Here is a 23,919-nt window from a genome sequence, read left to right as displayed (position 1 = left end):
AAAGTTTATCTCACCGAATACTCATCTGATAAAAAAGAAAAGCTTAGATCTACAGACGTTTATTTTCCTGAAATTAACATTGACCTAGGTGTGCCTCAGGGTAGCGTTTTAGGGCCAGTAGACTTTATTTTGAATTTAAATGATCTGTTTACAGAACCGTATGATTCTATAATCCACCTTGTAGTCCTGTAATCAAACAATATTAATATAAACCACCAATTTTCTGAAAATGAAAAAACATTAAAGAGTTCAAAATTTCACATATTTGGAGTGCAATTTAACTGAGCATTGGAAATGCTCAACAGAAATCCGAGTTATAATTGAGAAAGGTTTTATGGAATGAAAAGAGTTTTTTGCCATTTGCGTCTTAATATAAAATAGTAAGATTCTAAATGTGATATTATCTTGGAATGATGCGTAGCTCATGGAAACATCGACTCAACAATCGAGTAAACCGCACCCTCAGTGCAAGACTGCCGTAAGTCAGAATAAGAAAGTTTCGAGATAAAGACGATTTTGTTTATTTTCGTGCTAATATCGGTGAAATAAGACACAAGTTTTAAGAAAAATTAACATTTAATTATGATTTTGCATGCTTTTCAGTTTATGTTACATTAACCAAAAATAGAAATTTCAATAAAATAATATTAATGCTAAAAAAAAAATTAGGAGTTTGAAAGTTACAACACTTTTGCACGGAGAAAATTGTAAAAAGTGTAGACACATTTTCTGTTAATTGTTGTCCTCTTCTGGTATATCATCTTCGGCTAAAATATTTTTATAAAAACTATGGTGGGCTTCTGGTATCATACCCGAATGGCATAAGTATACCAAATCTTTCTTTTTGGCTATTTGAATTTTTGGCTGTTCTCTGTAGGCAGGTTTAAGTAGCAAACAATTTTATAGTTGTTTCCCAACAGAAAGGAAACATGTTTAATATTAATGAAGTCCTCTGTTTTCATTTCCCGGACTATATAGGATGAACCACTTTTTTTTGCTACATTTCACTACAGTTGCCCATTCAGTAGGAACATAAATTAGACCGCTCTTCAGCACTCTTTTCTTTTGCTGTTTTATTAATGAGTGCATGTTGTCACCAGCGTTTTGTGTGTGGCCTGTTATTAAACATGTTTCCGATAGCCACAATTCCTTCGCTTTGTATTGACAATGTCATAACAAGGTAGAAAAATTATTTGTAAAACTTTCAATATTTTTATTTAAATTCAAAACAAAAAGACTATAATAAAAATATCCAAATCAGGTTACCTTGAGTACCTACAGTGATTAACAAAAGGATTGAAATTCACTACCTTAGTAAAAGTTGGGAATTACGGGGGGACAAAATGATAAGACAATCGCCCCGGAAGGTTACATGAAGATTTAATACAATTTGGGATTTAGTTTTTATAGAACAAGTTTTCTGAGAATAAATATTTTTAACCTGTCAGTATTGCTAATACGCAAGTTTTAAGACAACTGTTTTTCCTTTCATAAGAAAAAATACTTTTTGGCTGTAAATAATTATTCTTAATTTATGTGTTTTTAATCAAATCTAACAAATAAATGATCAAACGACATCGCACACATTTTATGGAAAATATAATGTCACACAAAGGACATAAAACTTACATGACAAGATTGGTCTCGTAAATCTTTGTTTATTGTCTCGGTCGTTAATGGATTACGTAGACACGCTGTATATTAACATTAAACACCACAGATATAGATATTAAAATAACAAATATCTTACTTTTTTCGTGCCTTTCATTGCTTGATATCGAAACCATTGCAATGTTCAGTGCAAAACTGTTGTAACGCTGTTACATTAGAATTACAACAGTTTTGCACGGAACTTATGTACAAAAACGCCAAATAGTTAAACTGTTGTTGTTGTAGGTAATATTTAGCCGGTTAAGCATTTGAAAGTTACTAAAGTTTTACAGGGGATAGATATGCATGTTTACAATCGAATTCTATGATTACTTCATTTTCATAAATTTTTGAGTTACTGCAGTCTTGCACTGAGGGTGTACGTTTAACGTAAAAGTTTTGCACGTACGCCAGTAAATGACCGTTTTGTGGTGTAATTTTCCTCGCACGACTGATTAGCTTAAAAATTTGGATTTAGATTCCTCTTACCCTCTACTTCATTTTTGGACTTGAGCCCAGGGTTACTTGTGGGTGAAAATCACCTCTTTTTGGCATTGAAAAAACATAAGTTTAAAATAAGTCCGGAAATGGATAAATTGACTAATTCTAAGCAAGTTTTGTCCGATAAAGTTTTCTCACAAGTCAATACTTTTTGAGTTGAGTGCAAATATTCATTTTTCAAAATAAAAACCACATTTTCAGACGATTTTTTAGAAAGAATTTAAAAAATAAGTATTATCAAAGTATCATTAGTAAAACTAATATCAAAATAATATTTTTAGCAAAAATGAAGCTATAAAGAAACAAAAAAATGGTGTACTTATGAACTCTGTAGACTCAGTAGAAGCAGAGTTGTAGCTCATGAAAAGTAGTTTCTTATTTGTCAAATGTTAGATCGAATATTTCCACGTGAAATTACCTAAAAATGAAGCACTTTTCCGGGAAAGCTCACAAAACTTTTTAACAGTGTTTTAACAAAGCTCTATTTTTTTTAGGTTTCTATCATCAAAACTAACTGAAAATAAACTTTTTTTGGTAAAAACATCGTGAAAATCACCCCCTAAATTAGCACCCAAAATAAAATAATTATTACCGCTTCACAAAATTTACTTTATTTATGTATTGTTTATATGATCTGTTTTGACCGGTTCAAAGTACTTATTTTGGCAGGTGGAGGCAAGGTATTTAATGACATTGTTTTCATTATAACTAATCTAGGGGGTGAGATTTAGCGATTAAACTATGACAAAATCTTAAAATATGTTGTTTAATGTTAACACATGTGTAATATGTGTTATGACACATATGACACTATGCAAACTCACAACTTAAACGTCTAGGTTTGTTGCTGATCTTGTCGCTATAACATGGTAGATAGCGCCAAGATTCAGATTCCTTCGCTTCAGATTCCTCCCCTGCGCCTTCTACAGTGAGCATAATAATCTCAGTATTAGGGCTGTAGTAATGACATATAATAGTACTTTTAACTCTGTATCCGGTTTGACATCTTTATTCTTTACTACAAAGTTGTTATTGACCACTCCATTCTCTTGCAACTCTTCTTTCGATGATTTTCATCCGGTTTTTATACTATAGTGTACACAATGAACATCAAAGCGTATGGTATAGAGTTAGAAAGAATCCAAAATATCATCTATTTGGTAACTGATATATAAACAAAGAAATAAGAATACACATTGAAAAATCCAAAGCCTTATATACTTAAATTAAAGAAAATTCTCATTAATAGAGATATTTCATAAAACCTTAAAATCAGATTAATACATGGAGTACATGCTATACATACAGCATGTCATGGATTTTGCTAATAAGTTGGATTGATCGAAAAACAAATGAAATAGTTTTATACCGAATAAAAAAGAGCGCCGAAATAACAAAAACAATAAAAATTCGAAAATTACAATATTTCTACCATGTAATGAGAGGTATAACCTTCTACGCTTCATAATACAGGGTAAATTTGTCGGAAGAAGTGGCCCAGGGCGAAGAAGAACATCCTAGCTCCGAAATGTTGGTTTGTTTTTAATATAAATGAATATTATTCACCTTAAAAAACACAAAAAAATGATTAAAGGTCCTCTGGTAAATGCATAGAGCTTTTGTTAGGCGTTTATCAAAACTTATTAATCTATTGCCCTCAATATTTTCTTCCAGCAAAATTTTGTATCCCCGCGTGGTTTAAAATACCAACGGCGGCCTGTCATAGATCTATCTACCTTATTTATAATTTTTAACTTATTTATTACAAAAGTTTTACTTTTTTGTTTAATATTTCGTTTATTTAATATTACTCAAAACTTTGAGTAATATTAAAGAATATTAAATTAATAGTAAGAACTATTAAAAAGTACCGAGAAGAAGGGAAAACAATTTTTTATTTGGACGAGACTTGGCTAAATGAAGGCCATACTGTACCATATCTATGGGTTGATACAAATGTGAAAAGTTCCCGTCAGGCATTCATCGAGGGTGTATCTACTGGAATAAACAATATTCCCGTTGGAAAAGGACGCAGACTCATAATAACCCATATTGGTAACGAATACGGTTTTGTCAATGGTGGATTATTAAGTTTTGCCTCAAAATCAACCAAAGATTACCACGAGGAAATGACTGCTGACGTTTTTGAAGAATATTTTGAGCAAATGTTGGATATAATTCCAAAAAAATCTGTCATAGTCATGGATAATGCTAGTTACCATTCAAGACTAGCAGAAAAATTGCCAACAACGGCATGGAAAAAAGGAGAGATAATCGAATAGTTGGATAAACACGCAATTGAGTACAAGGAGAATTCGACAAAAAAGGAATTATTACCTATTGTAAGGCAACATAAAGCAGCTTATAAAAAATATATAATTGATGAAATGGCATTAAACCGTGATGTAATTATTTTACGTTTACCCCCATACCACTGTGATCTGAATCCGATAGAAAATATATGGTCTCAAGTAGAGGGTGAAGTCGGACGCAACAACAAAACTTTTAAATTAGAAGACTTACAACATTTATTAGAACATTCCTTATCAAAAGTAACTCCAGAAAATTGGAAAAATGCTGTTAGTCATGCTCACAAGGAAGAAAATAAAATGTGGAATTTGGATAATATGACTGATGCAATGCTGAAACCGGTAATAATTAACATTGGAGTTGAAGATTCCTTAGATTCTGAAGAAAGCAGTGAATCTGAAATGGAATTTGATTAAAATAATATTCAATTATTTTAAGAAAGTTAACTATTAAAACTATTGTATTCTATTCTGCTTCAACCTTTATACCTGGTGGTCATACTCAATTTAAAATTGTTTTCCTATATACTTCTGTAAACTTGTTGACAAATATCTATTTTTCATTGAGTCACCCGTGTCAACAGTTTAGGGATTTGCATACATAATATGCTATCAATATGATGGAAATGGACTATAGAAGTGAATGATCCCAATTTTTGCGCCCCTCGAAAGTTAGTGTTCCATGGCACTCGCAGAACCCGCTGTGGGCACGCCTATGGTTATTAGACAAGAAGCTATTATTATTTTGATGTTTGCAACATTGGATTATTTCAAATATCGATTCGAAGTTCAAGTAGATTCAACACGAAATATATAATTATGTCCTACATAGTAGAGTTTCTTTAGTTTAGTTAATTTTCTTTATAATAATATAGGTACATAATTCCTAAATATACAAATAATTAATTTCACCAACACAACGTTTCATTTAATAGATAATTATGTTAATGATATCAATTTTTATAAGTATTTCTGCAAACCTTGATGGCTTGTAATATTTATAAATAGTGCACATTAAATACAAAAATACTGTCTAAGCTAAGGCAATGTCAAGGTTGTAAACCCTCCGGCATTGATAGCATTAGATTGCTAAAGCAAAAAAGGAGATAGCTAGTTTGCATTGAGTTTGCATACATATGACTGAGAATTAATTAAATTTCGATAGCGCGCGTCTACTATAATCTAATAGTGAGAGTTAACTGTTAATTATGCGGGTATTGTATTATGATAGTAAACAGTGATATCTAATGAGCAGTGCCACTTTTATGAGCGTATGCGACAATATTATAGGTCTTTAGGCAAATATAATTTTGATCGGCTAGTTAGATACCTACTGCTTTTTTATATTATTTTCAGTCGAATGATACAACGATGTTTCACAATATGATGATGTGATGACCACAATATTTTATATAGTTAAGGACAGAGGAATTACTGTTCGTTTTTAATAGGTATGACCCATACATCCAGTTCACAATTGAGGTTAAAGACGAATTACAATCTGTTCCCTTTTTGAACACAAAGTTGATTCGTTCAAACCAAAACAAAATATTCATAGATTGGTACAGAAAATCCATGGCCTCAGGGAGGTATTTAAATTATATGCCCTACCATAAACATTCTATAAGATTGTAGTATAAGATGATAAACTTAGTTAAAAAAATGAAATATAGGGTTATACAAATTTCAGATACATCACTACAACAAAAAAAACCTTAGAATCCTATACCAAATGTTCGTAGACAATAATTATCCACCAGCTCTTATAAAGAAAATTTTGTTTAGCACACCGTCTGAAACAAATCATATAAACACTACACAAAATCATTCCTCTATTATATTAACAGTGTTGCTGTGACACTACAGTTATCATACCTATTAAAAAAAAAAAAAATACATACTACCATGTATACAAAATGTCACACCGAAACTGACACGAATATTCAATTCTGTTGGTGACTTTAAGTTTGCTAATAAAACAGTTTTAACTCAAAGAAAAAACATCAAAATATAATATGTCTAACATAGTCTATAGTCTATAGTATTCCTTGTACAAATTATAATTTACAATACATTGGCCATTCTTCAAGGCGATCAAAGGACCGCATCACCTCCCACAAGAGTGATTCGAAGAAATATCCATATAGGTGTGGTTTATCTATGCACGTTAACCAAAACGATCAGACAATGAATTACATAGAAGCCAAGGTATTAGCAATTGAAAACAATTATTTTAAAATATTGTTTCTTGAGATGGTTTTTATCTGTGAAACAAAGAAAACCATAAACAAGAAATCTGACAGTAGTCACTTACGTGAGATTTACTCACATTTACTGATTTTAGATAGAGTTCAATAAAAAAAGAAAACAACATCGAAATAATGTAGATTCTAATGTAGAAATCTAAAAGTGGTTTTCTATTGTTTCTCATATAGAAATTCATCTAATTAACAATAAAGGTAGAGTCCAGCTATAAATTAACACAAAACAAACTGTCACATTAAGTCATTGTCAACTTTCATTTGTTGTATCATGGAACACATATCTTAATGCTGCCCATTTCATGCACTGTCAATTTTTCTTTTACCAAAAAAACTTTCTGTAAAAAAAGTCTCACATTTTACCTAGCAATGAAGCTTTCAAAGTTTCTAATATAATAATATAGAGTTTTTAAAGTGTCCTGTGATAATGTTATTGTTATTCATTCCTTAAACTAATGTTTGTTTTTAAAAAAGAAATTGTAACTCCACTTAACATGGTGAAATGTTCAATCTAATGGCCGCAATCTCAAATTGTAAGTTAAATCTTTGCCCTTATATAATGTAAAGCTGGATTTATAGTTTGGCGGACTGTAGACGTAGACGCACTGGAAAAAGATCAACATAGAATTTCATGTACTCTTATTTATAAAACGATTACAGTAAGGAAAACTGACAAACAAGAGCTGAGTAGTCAAAGAAGATTCAACCAGGGAAAATTTAGGTAAGTACCTTAAAAACAAATTTAAATAAATTTGATAATCTTAAAAGTGAAGATGATTATCATGAATTGATTGATCTCGAAAATTTTAACAATAAAAATTTCGCCAGTGCTGTTATTAAATCAAAAGAAGATGACTTTATAATACCTTTAAAATCAAAAAAGGTCAAAAGGAAACAAACAATCATCGACAAAAAAACGGAAGACGAAGAAATAACAAATAAAAAGAAAGGAAAAAAAGCCCAGCAAAAGGCAAAGGCCAAATGAAAGCAATGAGGAAGAAGAAAACTATAAGGCAATTATAAAAGCTGTATACATAAATAAAACCTCCAGAAACGGCAGAGAGACACTTATACAAACAAGAAATCAAGAATATAACAAAACAACAAAAATATAATGGATTGCATTCCCGCTAGAGGAAGGCATCAAACCAAAACTGGTTCTAAGATGTCTCCCCTCAAATACAGCGGCCAAAGACATTAAAGAAAACTCACAGGGAGAATATGACATTAAAACACTAAATATTTCCAACATGAGATCCAGGAAAGCGGATAAAAGATCTTTGTCTCTGTTTGTGCTAACGATAGAAAAAGAAGACGTACCAAAAGCCAAAAAAATAACAAATCTCATGTACATGAGAATACAAATTGAAGACCTACGAAAAAGTCAAGGGCCAACACAATGTTTTAATTGCCAGGGCTTTCACCATGCCCAAAATCCCCGTTATAAAGAACCAAGATGAGAAAAGTGCGTTGAAAACCACCTGACAAAATGGTGCACAATCCCACAAGAACAAAAGGCAAACTGTGCCAACTGTTAAGGGCAACATGCAGCCAGTTTTAGAGGATGCCCAAGAATACCTGCCTGAGGTAGACCCAGAGAACAAGTAGCACCGACCAACAACAGGGTGCAACATCCAACAAGAACAAATGGGCAGTCATATGCTCAAGCAACAAAAACACCAGAAACAGAAAATATCATTCTATTTTCCAAAAAACAACAAGATGGACTATGGTGAGAGAACTAGTCACCAAAGTGGTGTATGAAGCGATAAGGGGGATAAAGATAACACTGAACTAAGGTACGAAAAAAGGGGAGAGTTGAAGATAGGCTCCTGGAATCCAGCGGTATAAGAACAAATGTAAATGTTTTGGACGAATTAATCAACAGACACGAAATGGACGTCGCAGCAATACAGGAAACCAAATTGACGAACACCATAAACATAAAATTTCGTATCTACGACATCCACAGGAATGATCATAGAGCAAATTCAGGAGGCACTGCTATCCTAGTGAGAAAAGGAATTCCACACACCAGAATACTAACACCACAACTAAACATTATGGAAGCAACTACAATTAAAGTACAAATGAGGCAAGAAAATATCAGAATCACCTCTGCATACATAAGGCCATGAGATCCTATAATAGACGACGTCCTGGACGCGTTCCTGAATATAGAAGAGTCGTCCATAATAATAGGAGACCTAAATGCGAGATCCCCAAACTGGAACGATATAGCTACGAATAAAAACGGAAGATTACTAAACAACTATCTAGCAAACAATAAAGACACACTGGTAATAGGGCCCATCAAACCGACACATTTCCCAGGAAATGCTCAACCCACCCATCTAGACATAGTAATAGTTAAAAATCTAGGACTACAGACCGAGATCAGAACATTTAACGAAAGATCACAAGACCACAACCCCATACTACTAGAAATAGGAACATGGGAAGAAAACAACACAACAACAAGAAAAAGAAAGAAAACAAAGTGGACAAATTACAAAAGACTTGTGAGTATTGGAATCAACAACGTCCCAGTCGTAAATAATCCATAAGCAATAGAAGAAAGAGTCCTAGAGTTCGAAAACATCGTACAAGAAGCACCCGGAAATAGCACTACTGAAGAAGAAATAGACATACACATGGGAAGGGTTAGAGACATAAACCAGGAAATCAAAGACATGATATGGGAAAGGAACACGGCCAAAAAGAGAGCTAGAAGGACAAGAAACCAGGAGGACAAAAACACGGCAAATCGGCTAAACAGAGAATTGAAAATAGCACTAGCAGAACAAAGAAATAGAACTAATCCCAGAAGCTCAGTTCGGATTTAGAGCAGCTACACTCTAGCGAATTACAAGTACTTAGACTGACAGAATACATAACAGCTGGATTTAACGAAAAACAGTACACAGGAGCAGCGTTCCTGGATGTAAGCAAAGCCTTCAACAGAGTCTGGCATAAAGGCCTAATATACAAAATGAGAGGCTACGGATACAGTGAGGCCATGCGTAGACTGATCTCTTCAGCTTCAGGGTACGAATAGGACAAGTACTATCCGAGCATGGAGCTCCGGAGACTGGAGTGCCACAGAGAGCAGTCCTGTCACCCCTACCGTACACAATATACACCGCAGATGTTCCAAGAACACCAGGAACACTACTTATCCTTTATGCAGATGACACAGCGATTGCGGCCAAACACAGAAACTTAGAAGTAGCGGTCAACAATCTACAGACAGCATTGGATAACATTGAAGAATGGTGTATCCAATGGAAAATAGCAATCAATTCAGAAAAGACGCAAGCAATCATATTCAAAAAGAAAAGAGAAACCGCAGAGGAACAGCTGTTAGTGCAAGATAATCCCATCGAATGGAAAAGAGAAGCGAAATACCTAGGAGTCACTATGGACCAATGGTTAACCTTCACGCAACACGTGGACACAACCATTCAAAAAACAGCAACAGCCAGGGCAGCAATAAGAGGACTCATTCACTTATCATTTTATTTTTGCCGCAGTCGTGCTGCGAACAATTGTCTGGTATGATAGATGAAAAAAAGAGAAAGCGTTTAATAGCGTTGACATTATGGCATTGTCGCTGAAAATCAACTTTATTTCCACATTATGTTTCACAAGATTCATAAGAAGCTCGTTATCAATTTCGATATCCATCTTTTAAAAATCTAAATTCACTACCACTGTTTACTTCCAAGTATATATCACGAGTTTGGCTTCTTTCAGACAGACGGCATTTTGTAGTTGTTGTGCAGTGTCGTGTCGTGAAAAAAAGTTTGGCTTCTTTAACACGGACGACATTTTGTCGTTGTCCTCCTAAGGTACGGAGGACCAGATGTGACCAAACAACTACTAAAACTACTTCAAAAATAATGGAACAAAACAGAATTCCTCAAGAATGGAGATCAAGCATCCAAATACCTCTCTTCAAAAAGGGAGACAAATCGGACCCGGAAAATTACAGAGGAATTAATTTATTAAACACAACACTAAAATTAACAACCAAAGTGATAACAAATAAATTGAATGAAATGATAACACTAGCAGAAGAACAACAAGGTTTTAGGTCGGGAAGATCATGCACCGACGATATATTTATAATGAGGCAAGTGCAAGAGAAGTCATTAGAATACAACAAACCGGCATATCTATGTTTCGTGGACCTTAAAAAGGCATTTAACCGGGTCAACTTAAAAGACGTTATCCACTTACTGAATGCAAGAGACATGCCTCTAGAAATATCTACCAAAACAACACAATAAAAGTAAAACTAGAAGAAGAACTAACCGACCCTATTGAAGCTGGCAATGGAATAAGACAGGGAGATTCCCTGAGTCCTCTATTGTTCAACCTGATTATGGATAAAATAATAAAAAAAGTAAGAACTAAAAAAGGATATCAAATGGGAGAAAAACAACTTAAAATAATCTGCTATGCAGAAGACGCAATACTACTCTCTCAAAGTGAAGATGATCTACAACGTATATTGCACCAATTTAATATAACCGTCAGAAAATTTAACATGTTAGTTTCCCCAACAAAGACAAAATGCATGGTTATAACAGCAAATTTACTAAGATGTAAATTGGAGCTGGAAGGTCAGATCTTAGAACAAGTGATGGAGTTTAAATATCTAGGCATCACATTATCTAACTACGGAAAGCTTGAAACCGAAGTGGAAGATCAAGTGAATAGAGCAAACAGATCCGCAGGCTGCCTAAACGCAACAATATGGAGAAATAAAAATATCGGGAAAGAAACTAAAGGCAGAACTTACAAAACAGTCATCAGACCAATAATGACATACGCGGCAGAAACAAGACCTGACACAGAGAGGACAAAAAGGATGTTAGAAATAGCAGAGATGAAAACACTTAGAAAAATTGATGGTAAGACACTATGGGACAGAGCTAGAAGTACAGATATACGACATAGATGCAAGGTGGAGAACATCAAAAACTGGGTAAAAAATAGAAGAGTAGAATGGAACGATCATATAAGCCGAATGACAACAAATATTTATTTTTTCTTCTTCTTCTTCGGCTTTTCCCATTATGAGTTCGCCGTTTTCGTCCTCCACAGCACTCTATTCTCCCAGTCACCTTCTCTGAGGTCTCTATCTATCATAACATTTCCGACGTATGTTTTCAATCTTGTAGCAGGTCTTCCTCTCCGTCTTCTTCCCGGCGGGTCCCAGTTTAATATTCTTTTCGGCCACCTAAGCTCTGGCATTCTTTGTACATGCCCGTACCACTGCAGGGCTCTGTTTTCCAACTTTTTTGTAATTGAGCATTTTACTTTCATTCTGTTCCATATTTCCTCCGTTCTTATTCTATCCGCTCTTGTGATTTGTAGACATCTTCTCATAAAGTCCAGTTCAACTGTTCTTATTTTATTTCGTATTGTTGTTGTCATTGGCCATACTTCCGCTCCATATAGGGTAATATTCATCGCTATGCTTTGAAAGATCCTCTTTTTGTTTTCTTTGGTTAGAGTGTTGTTCCATATCACTCCATGAAGTGCTCTTGTGGCTTGTTTTCCCCGTGCTATTTTCATTTCTATATCTTTCATACAAGTACCATCTCGACTAATCATTGACCCTAAATACTTAAAAGCCTTACAACTCGTAATAGTCTTTTTTTCTAAACTTAAGTTCAAATCTGCAACCTCGGGTCCAATACATAAGTATTCGGTCTTGCACATATTTATCTTGAGTCCCCAAAGTTCATAGTTTTCCTTTAATTTCCTTATCATATATTCCATATCCTCCCTGTCTTGTGCAAAAATAACTTGATCATCTGCGAAAAGTAGTGAATGTAATATAATCTTTTGTACTGGTATGCCCATTGTTCCGCATTTTCTATACCATCTTTTCAAAGCCTGATCTATATATATGTTAAAAAGTGTAGGTGAGAGACCACATCCCTGTTTGAGGCTTTTTGTTGCGGTGATTGTTTTTGTTATTTTATTACCTAACTTTATTTGCACTTGTGTTTCTTTATACAGTCTTTGTGTTATATTCACCCATTTCTCTCTAACGCGCATTCTTCTCATTGCTTCCCATAGTTGTTTCCTGGGCACGCTAGCGTATGCTTTCTCTAAGTCGATAAAGAACAAAAACTAAGTCGACAAATATTTCCAACAACATATAATTCCCCAATAGGAAGACGATCAGTAGGAAGACCACGCAAACGATGGAATGACAACTTACTGGAGGCACATTGAAAAACAGACAGAGTCATGTCTATATAAAGAAGAAGAAGAAGAAGAGAAGATTTTTTTTTAATTTAAATATTTAACAAATATTTTCAAATCTAAATTCACTACCACTGTTTAGAATAAATCGCGATTTTTTCGCCTACGCACGACAAATGTGAAAACTAGAATGGACTTGCTTGTACCACAGCAGTCGTTCACGACCACGACATCGTGTCGTCGCAGTGATCCCGCCGGGGTACTACGACAGTCGTGTACGACTACGATTTTAAATCGCGTCGTGTGAAAGTTTACATTTAATCAATGAGTTAACTGCTATACACGATATCGTTGCCGTACACGACTACGACAAAATGTCGTCCGTCTGAAAGAAGCCTTTGTTCACCAGCGCACGACAAGTGCGAAAACTAGAATAGACTTGCTGTAACAGTCAGTGGATCCCGATATCGTGTCGTCGCAGTGAACCCGTCGAGGTAGTACGATAGTCGTGTACGACTTCGAGTTAAATCGTGTAGTGTGAAAGCTGAAAGCTTACATTTAATCAATGAGTTAACTGCTATACACGATATCGTTGCCGTACACGACTACGACAAAATATCGTTCGTCTGAAAGAAGCCTTAAAAGTCGTCTAACAACTGATCACATTTTACTTAATTTCCATTAAAGTTGTAAATACAACTTAAAGCTAGCTTACATTGAAATATCGTTAAAAGACTTGAGACCTTGGGAGATACAAAAACACTAATTTTTTAATCATTAAAGTGTGGAAATGTTGATACAGTCATGAAGAGAGATCACCTTCAAATACAAAAATCAGCCAGTCTAATTCAGATAGCCGAATAAAATATAAAAATGAAACTTGAGATTTACATTTAATTAAACAGAATTAATTGGACGCCAAAAGTTATTGAGATACATACATTCGATACATATAATGCATTCGATACGTAGAGTTGCAAGTTTACAATTTGTTTATATAACTTTGTAATGTTCAAAAATACATTAAAAGTATTTTTATACTTTATTTTATGTTAATTTATTTAACAAATTTATACTTTTTTAATAACGAATGAATATTAATGTGCACCAGTTTTCCGGTATGCTGTTATCTTCACATGAATTTCTCTATTTTGTCTAAGGTTAAAATTTATGTATTTACTCGTATATCATCTGGATCTCAGTCTTAAGTATACTTATAAAAATATTTTAATTCATGCTAGGTATCTGTTTTTTAAATCTGTGTCAACACCTACTTTAAGTAGATTAATACATTTTTTAATTCGTAGGTAGCACAAAATATTGTGTATATAAAATTGCAACCGGAAGTCTTTTTTTAGAACAATTTGATACCCAAATTTATTTGACACCTACATGATAATGATTTTTTAAAATCAAACAAATCAAAATTTTTCATATTTTCGTTATTTCTACGGGTGTTGATTGGATGATTTGATTATATATTAAAGTATTATTGTTTAATGATTCATTTTTTTCTGTTTTACTTCGGTATAAAATTAAACTTGTATACTGTTAGAAAATGAACTAGAATTTTATAAATTTGTATTATTTTAAATGAAATTACCGCTACCCCTGTAAATTACCAGATGTTGAGTACCTTATGTTGTCAAAGGCCGCATCTCCTTGGCATTCAAATAACTTCCGGTTCCTTAAAAAAATCGCTTCCTCACAAAAAGCCCTTCCGGCTTCTTGCTCTCACAGTCTCATCACATAACTCAAAGAAGAAAGTTGTTCTCAGTAATTTCTTTCGTAAACAAACAGTTCAGTTTAGTTATCTCTCTCTCTCTCTTTGTCAGTCTGTCTGCCTGCCTGTCTTTCTCTCTGTCTCTGTGTTTAGTTGTTATGTATTATTTTAATAAATCAGTGAAGAAAAGTATTGTGTATCATTTGACCCCACAAAAGGCAAAATAAAGAATCAGCAAGCAACCATTAAAATCCTGTAAGCTAATTCGACAGGTGGCCACAAGGGTTTGACTCCCAACAGGAAATTTTTGGACTAACACATACAGTTAAAAAGATGTGACTGTCGCTTTTAAATATATATATATATATATATATATATATATATATATATATATATATATATATATATATATATATATATATATATATATATATATATATTATTAGGGCAGGGCAAAATTAAGGGCAAAAGAAGTGTGGGAAGAAGAAAAATATCGTGGCTTCATAATCTACGTGAATGGTTCGGGTGTAGTTCGATTGAACTTTTTAGGCGCGCTGCTAACAAAGTCGCAGTGGCCATGATGATTTCCAATCTCCTCTAGGAGTGGCACGAGAAGAAGAAGATATATATATATATATATATATATATATATATATATATATATATATATATATATATATATATATATATATATAATTATGCAATGAGATTAGAAGGGCATCGAGAACCAACTTCTCTGATCTGCTATTATTTATTATTTGAGCTAGATTTGTGAAGTTTATAATCACTTGAAATATATGTCTCATTGTGTGAAAAAATGGAATTAATTCGTAACATTGATCGCGCAAACAGTTCTTATAATTTTAGATTACTATCAAGACAGGCAACGATGGTATCACAACAGAGTTATTTAAACACGGTTGAGAGCAGATCACCAAGGTTTTACAATAGTTTGTAAAATTTGATCTGAGGAGTAAATTGTAAACGTCTGAATAATGGGGCTTAATATGCCCGTTACACAAAAAGGGGAACCAAATAGAATGCAATAATTACCGCGGAATTCTTCTTATTCTTAAGTTTCTTTCATGAGATTCTTAAGTATTTTAATTACTGTTAGTTCAAGCATAATATCTCCATTATTTCTAATTTTAAACCTAGTCCTCCATGTACCGTTTCATTGTATTTGGATTGACCAATATCTATAAATATGTTTATTAATTGATTAGAAGTTTTTCTTTTATTTTCACCCAATCTGGCTGGTCAAGTCAAGTACACATTTCACTTATTACATTATCCTATGTATTTCTCTTGCTGGGTCAAAAATATTGCAGCAGGAAGTTCATTCTGCAATAACACAGCTAAAGAATGGTAAAGCAGCAGGTCCCCATAAGATACAAGCGGTACCACTCAAACCGATGGATAACGAATCAATAGCAATAATCACAAAGATACTCAATAACATATACAACTCTGGTGAAATACTAACAGAATGGCTGAAATCTATGTTTGTTGCATTTCCGAAAAAGCCAGGAGACAAGAAATGCAATGAACACCGTACAATAAGTCATCTCCTAAAACTTTTCCTAGAGATAATCCATAACAGAGTTTACAAGCTATGTAAGAGTAAAAATACCACATCAGTTGGTAAATTAAAAAAAATTAACTCTTGAACAAGTTGAATGTAAAGTACGAATCCATAGGGAACTATCTGAACCTTTTAAACAAATAACGGTGCTTTTTGGGCTCAACCTCCTTAAATTCTCAATTATATGAAATACAATAGTAAAACTCTACAAAATACAATTCGCCCAGTCCTAACTTAGGGTTCAGACACCTGTACTCTTAACAAAAGGTAATGAAAACATATTAGGATGTTTCGAAAGAAAAGTTCTAAGTCGAATTTATGAAGCGATGATTGACGGTGTAGTGTGGAGAAGACGATACAACTTCGAACGTTATAGAATGTACCAGGAACCAAATATCTTAAAGTAAATCAAGATAGGACGTCTGAGGTGGGTAGGGCATGTAATACGGATAGAACAAAATGACCCAGCTAGAAAAACGTTTCTTGATCAGATCGAGCTTCCTTGATAACATCGAAGAAGACATGATAAATATGAGAATTTCTTGAGGAGGCTAGGACCCACAAAGGGTTGCTAAGCCAGAATGATGATGATGAGCTATGTCATCATATCATCATATAACGGGAGTCCTACGGCGATTTCCGCTTCCCGCATTTCAGCCTCCATTTTTTCCTATCTCTCCAATCTCCCTCTTCTAAGCCTCTAGATTGCATTGTTTTTGTAATTTCTCTTCTCCAGGAATTTGGTGGTCTTCCCCCTTTTCCTTCTTTCTGGCGGAACATACATTAAGGCTTTCTTTGGCCACCGCTCCTCCTCCATTCTCATCACGTGACCATACCATTGTAATTGCCTTCCTTGTATTCTATCTGAAAGAGTATCTCTAATTCCTCTACGGTTTCGTATTTCCTCATTCCCGATTCTTTCCATTCTCGATACTCGACATGACCTTCTAAGATAATCCATTTCCACAACGTCTACTTTATCTCGTTCATTCTTTGTCATCGTCCAACATTCAGCACCATATGTGGTAATTGGTTCTAAAATTGCTCTGTATACGCGAAGTTTGGTATGCAATTTTATTTTATTAGACCACAGTAATGAATTCAGTATTCAGATGCATTTTTTCCCTTGGGTTATTCGGTTTTGTACATCTATCTTAACTCTGCCATCTGCTGATATGATGCTTCCTAGATATTTATACTGGTTGCAGCCTTTTATGACTGCATTTTCAAGCCTCAGATCTGTGGTATTTCCTCCAATTTTTAAATATTCTGTTTTGCTTATGTTTACAGTAAGCCCCCATTTGGCATATTCCTCAAATAATTTTCGATTCATATAATTTATATCTTCCTCATCGGTTGCAACCACCACCTGATCATCTGCAAACAACAATGTATACAGAGTTTCTTGTCCCACTTCGATGCCCATAAATCTACATTTATTTCTCCAATTCCTCAATGCTTCTTGGACGTATATTTTAAAGAGTGTCGGTGACAAACAGCATCCTTGCTTTAGGCCTTTAGTGACTTTAAATTCATTTGAGGTTCTGGTTCCAATTTTTACACAACTAACTGCATTTTCGTACAATTTATATATCGCTCGGATATACGTCGAATCCAATCCGGACCTTTCGAGGACCTCAAACATTTTCTTTAACGAGACACTATCATATGCTTTCTCAAGGTCTATAAATACCAAATGGGTCTCTCTACTTCTTTCGACACGCTTTTTAATTATTTGTCGTAGGATAAATATATTATCAAGGCAGGATCTCCCGGTACGAAAGCCGCTTTGTTCATCAATATCTTGTATCTGTCTTTTAAACCTCTTCTTTAATATTCTGCCGTACAACCGGCCCACAAAGCTCGTCACACTAATACCTCTATAATTGGAACAGTCTCTTTTATTCCCTCTCTTATATATGGAGCTTATATAAGATTTATTCCAATCTTTAGGAATTTCCTGGTCTCCACACATACATTTATTGAAAAGGTCTACTATTAATTCTAAAAGTGTAGTCGGCCCATATTTAACCAGCTCTATGGGAATGTCTCCAGGCCCTGCGGCTTTTCCGTTTTTAACCTCTTTTAAGGTTTCCGTCAATTCAGATAATGTTATTAAAGGGATTTCCTGTCTTTCGTCTCTGTTGTCTATTAATTCTCTTATCTTTTCCCATCTGTACTCTACTCTATCCTCTTTTAGCAGTTTCGTATAATATTCTTCCCATTCATTTAACTTTATGAGAGAAATGTTGTCTTCATTTTTCTCATTTTTCCTAAACTGCTTTAATGTTTTCCAAGCTTGTGCCACTTTTGTTCCACCCATAAATCTGTCCAGTTCATCACACTTAGCCTCCCAGTTTATACTTTTCGCCTTATCCACGTCTTTTTTAACTTCTCTATTCCATTTAGCGTATATTTCTCTGTCTTGAGGATCTTTGGATTGAAGCCATATGTGATATGCTTGTTTTTTCTTGAGAACTTTCTCTTCTAGTTCCGTTGACAACCATTCAGGTTTTCCTTTTTTCCGATTTTCAACTTTTCCCAGTGCTTCATTTGCCGCTTCTTGAATATATTTTTTAATTACCTCATACAGACTTTCAGGGTCTAAGCCCTTTGTTTCTATATTTTTTATTTTCTGAGCTATTCTAATTTTATATAAGAACTTTGTCGAATCTTGTTTAAAGCTTTCCAGGTTATATTTTATGTTTTCTATGGTTGTTCCTATGTCTGTTACTTCATCATTTTTGTGACTTGATTGTTCTCTCTTAAATGTCACCATTACTTTTGCAATAATCATATGGTGGCCACTTCCACTGATGAGCTATGTGAGAGTAAAATTTCCCCCAACCAGTTCGGGCTCATAGATGCTATCGGTACGAGAGATTCTCTTCTCAGTACAGGCCGTATTCCAAAGATCCAGAGTCATCAATTGAGACCTATACGCATGTCTGGTTGATTACGAGAAAGCGTCTGAAAGCGAGTACGGCACTTCAAAATGAAGCAAATACTAAAAAAAGCAAGAATTGACAACAAAGATCTGAGAATAATTGGAAACCTTTACTGAAATCAAACCGCAAATCTCAGAATTGAAGGTGAAGACACCAAATATGTAAAAATCATGCGTGAAGTGAGACAAGGCTGTATTTTGTCTCTCTAATCTTCAATCTCTACTCTGAAAGAATATTTGTTGAAGTTTTGCACGAAATTGAATAACGCATTGTACTAAAACAGTACCAGTTGAACAACATCAGTTTTGAATTAAAGGAAGATATGTACAAGAGATTGGGAGCGTTTAAAATGCGGCAATGTAGGAGAATTCTCAAGATCTCGTGACATGAGAGGTCCTACAAAGTCAAATAAAGAGGTCCTTAGAAGAATGAAGAAGAACCGAGAGGTACTGAACACCATCAAATCTCAAAAGCTAAAGTACTTATGCGAAATGAATCCAGATATGACCTCCTACAAGCCATCCTGCAGGGAAAAATATTTGGAAAGAGAGTTCCAGGAAGAAGAAGAATATTCTGGTTAAAGAACATCAGAATCTGGTTCAACACAACATCTGTGCAGCTTTTCCGCGTTGCTGCAGACAAGATAAAGATTGCCATGATGATCCCCAACATTCGTTACTGATAGGGACATTAAGAAGAAGATATTTCTTGCAACTTCTCTCACGCTCTCTATAATTTCTATATTGCATTATATCGACTCAATTTCTAGAGTTATTATCCACACACCACATCCTTCAGCAAATTCTTAAGTGATCTGTTTTTTCCAGTTCGTCTCTTGGACTCAAGCAATTTTTACTCTTCGTCTTTTAAGCGCATTCACCAACTCCATACTTTTACCTGTCAGCTTTCCAAGGTTCCAAGACTATCCTGAATTTTCTAATCTGTAAAAATGTTCTCCCATGACACTCCTCACTTAGAAATCCGAACGAAAGTTGTTTTTGTTTGAGATTAGAGTCTATTTCAGTATAATTTGGTTGATGTTTACTGAAAAGAATTTTTGACATACTTGCAATGCAACCAACCGTGCAGTGTTTAAAGGTTTTATCAAATATTTATTTGGCAGTAGCGCAAAAATTGATTTTTTAAACCTAATTGGATTATTTAACCTTCGAGTAGTGGCACTATAGTTTCTTGAGCGCTCACAACGAGGCGCCAACCCTCGCTCCAACCATAGTATCGTACCATTATCGATCGATAGATAAAATAAATACATTATCTTAAATGCGAGCGTTCACGTGAGCGGTCATGTGAATTAATTTTTCCTTATAAAATAAAAATAAACAAACGTAACATAATAAACATACTTAAAAAAATGTTAAATAACCATAAATACAACAAATGGCTACAAAAAACAAAAACGATATAGTTTTATTGTAGTTCCCTACAGTTCGGACATACACCTGTGATATGCTCTAAGCACATACATGCATTGCATTTGTAGCAGGAAAAACGAGTTTTTCTATTCTTTCCCTAGTCCCAGTAGATGCACCTTTTAGCAGGTAATGGCATTTCTTGATTTTTCGGTGCATCACTTCGAGTTATTTCCATAATTCTCAGTTTCAGCGTCATCGGAATATTGCTAAGATCTGCTCTTCTTTTCAAATGTGGATGAACCAATGCGTTTGCTAAATCTCTTAACAAATGTCGTCGCCGTATATTTGGGTTTCCGTTATTTGCTTCATATATCACGTGAGTATTGATTCCTGTAACATTTAATAATGTGTAGAATATCACCATGGGCCATCTTCTGCTATTTCGGGAGCAGTTGTATCTAACGCACAACTTATCTACAACGTCGACACCCCCTTTTCTATTATTATAAGTAGTGACTATTACTGGTTTAGATTTATCACCACTCTTTATGTCAATATCATCATGATGGTGCATGGTTGATATTAAAATCACATTTTTGCGTTGCTTTGGGATATAAGAAACGATTGTGATATACTGTGTAAAACCAAACATGCTTATAAGGATTGGACGTTTAGTGGGATTTAAAAACTAGACTGGCAGTTCTGTTTTATTTTTTCTTAACGATCCAATTGTAGTTATTTCGTAATCCCGAAACAACTTTTCCACAAGTGGAACTGATGTAAACCAGTTGTCCATTGTCAAGTTAAAGAGTGAACCAGAAATGTGTTTGCACAATCTTAAAACCAGATCACTAGATTTGTTAGAAAATTTATATGGACCATCGGGTTGGGATCCCTCGTAGACTTCCATTTTTGAAGTGTAAAATACTTTTGAATCACAAACTGCAAATATCTTGAGTCCGTATTAATTAAGTTTTGAGGGAATGTACTGATGGAACGAACATTTCCCTCTGAAAGTAGGGAGCATCTCATCAATGGTAACAAATGCTGAATGATTGTAACCATTTTGACAATTTTTTACGAACTGGTCAAACACCACACGAATAGTAGCTAGCTTGTCAATTTTTGATCGTTCTTCACGTGTTTCCTTATCATCAAACCTAATGCAACGAAGAAGAAATCAGACCCTTTGTAGAGTCATCGTAAGGTAAAAAATTTCTATATCATAACCATCTCTCCTCCAAACATCTTCTGGCTTCATCAGTGAGATTAGTATTTTTCTCTCGCGAATAGTTTTCTTGAATGGAGGCTAGATTAGATTAGATTAGATTATGTGAGGTCGTTAAGGCCATGCGGCCTCACTGCACTTCGACCTATAGAGATCTTTTGTGCATACCTTAATCTAGTTAAACTCTAGAATGCCAATACTTCTGATGAAGTTGATTAGCTTCCTAGGTGACTTGTTTCCTATGTCAGAGGACGCCAGACTGACCTCTCCTAGGAATGTTAGTCTTTTGCAGAACAGTGCTACGCAGTTGCATAGTATATGTTCTGCCGTTTCTTTTTCATTGTGACAGAAATGACCGTTCTCATTATCTGATTTGCCCATCTTCTTGAGATGATATCTCAGAGGGCAGTGACCAGTGAGAAGGCCAGTGACCATTTTGATATCTTTTTTACTCATTTCGAGAAGGCGGTTTGTTGCAGTAGGCGACATTTTTATGAGCCTTTTTGCTTGCCTTTGTCCTGGTGTGTTAGACCAATATAATCTTAGTTGATTGAGTTCCCAGGTACGGAGTTCCTCTCTGATGTGGCTTTTCGATAGTCCACAGAAGGGTTCTGGACCCTGGAATGGGGTATTAGCTCCTTCTTTTGCGAGGCTGTCAGCTTCCTCATTTCCTGCAATTCCCTTGTGACCTGGCACCCACATCACAGTTACATTGTTGCGTTCCGCCAGCTTCTTGAGAGATTGTTTACAGTCCCAAACCAACTTCGACTCACATGTAAATGACTTTAGAGCCTTTAAGGCGGCTTGGCTGTCTGATAAACAAGGACTCTTGCCCTTCGGGTGTCTTGGTTGAGACATTCTTGGGCACTTATGTCTATAGCATGTATTTCTGCCTGGAAGATAGTTGGGGCGTTTCCAAGAGATTTAGATAGCCTGGAATTGGGCCCAGTAACTCCCACTCCTGCCCTTTCATCTATCTTAGATCCATCCCTATACCATACGAGTGAACCTTCTTCCACTTTTGGTTCAATTTCTTCACCCATTTGGTGGTTTTTTATGACCACTTCAAAGGGTGTTTCAAAGTCGAATTTGACTGGCATAACATCTGTCGGCATGTCCTTAGAATCCAATGGAATTTCTTCTAAGATTTTCAGGTGGCCAACTAGATCTCCAGGTTTCATTATTTGTGTCTGTCGCAGTTTTAAGGCGGTAATTACTGCCTCCCTCCTTATGCAGAACTGCTAGGGAGGAAGGTTCAGCATCGCCTCTAGAGCTGCAGTGGGACATGTTGACATTGCCCCTGTGATTCCCAGACAAGCTAGCCGCTGCACTTTTTGAAGCTTGGCGTTAGCTGTGAATGGAAGCTATGTATTTATTTGTATTTTCCACAATGATCAATTATCGTGCCATCCAAGAAATAATTCCAAATCCCAACAGCGTCCTTTAAATTTTTAGCACTTTTTGTAGGCCCTGGTAGGCGAATTATTATGTTATCCTGTTTTGTTTTAGTGGTTCTTAGCTTTGGAGGATGCTTCTTCCAGTGAGTTGTACGGTTCTTGCCTAAAACAATAAAAATTTTAGCATAACTTGCTGATATTTATTATAGTTTTTTAACATACCTATATAGAAAAGACGGGCAGACTAACAAACCGCAACTGTTTCATCTGCATCGGATATATCCTGTTCTGATTCACTGTCGTTATTTATAAATTCCTCAATGTTCTGTTCCTTTTCCTCTGGTTCATCTTCGCATGCCACTGATTCAATATCACTATTATGTAGTCCTACTACTACTACTACTACTATCGGTTTAAAGCGTTCTCCGACGCCTTCCGACTCCTAACCGCCATTCTTCTCTATTCAGCCATAGGCCTGGAGGGATTTCTCTTTCCTCTAGTTCTTTTTCAATTCCCTCTCTCCAGCTTTTTCTCGGCCTTCCTCTTTTCCTTCTCCCTTGTGGTGTCCACGTCAAAATCTGTTTTGGAATCCTGTCATCTGGCATTCTCTGTACATGGCCGTACCATATTAACTGTTTTGTTTTTATGTCATCAACTATTGTATGCTTGACTTGAGTCAAGTTATTATGTAGTCCTACTTCTTCTAAAAGTTTCTGCAA

At 35.0% G+C, this 23,919-nt stretch overlaps 2 protein-coding genes across 2 annotated transcripts in view; one reads left to right on the top strand and one right to left on the bottom strand.

Annotated features, from left to right (window-relative positions):
- ck (unconventional myosin-VIIa ck) overlaps positions 1 to 23,919 on the top strand; it is a 215,250-nt gene that overhangs the window by 18,105 nt on the left and 173,226 nt on the right. The gene's annotated exons all lie outside the window — the stretch shown is intronic.
- On the bottom strand, positions 20,733 to 21,149 carry LOC140442489 (uncharacterized). The gene has a single exon (XM_072533557.1). It carries the CDS (start codon positions 21,147 to 21,149, stop codon positions 20,733 to 20,735), a length of 417 nt encoding a protein of 138 aa, XP_072389658.1.

This window comes from Diabrotica undecimpunctata, chromosome 5 (assembly GCF_040954645.1).
Source record: "Diabrotica undecimpunctata isolate CICGRU chromosome 5, icDiaUnde3, whole genome shotgun sequence".
Taxonomy (NCBI): Eukaryota; Metazoa; Arthropoda; class Insecta; order Coleoptera; family Chrysomelidae; genus Diabrotica; species Diabrotica undecimpunctata.
The sequence above is the reverse complement of the archived record's forward strand: the minus strand, read 5'-3'. Positions and strand labels throughout refer to the sequence as shown.

What these genes read in the sequence shown, in the direction of transcription:
- LOC140442489 (XM_072533557.1), bottom strand. Translation starts at nt 21,149, where the DNA reads ATGCACCATCATGATGATATTGACATAAAGAGTGGTGATAAATCTAAA.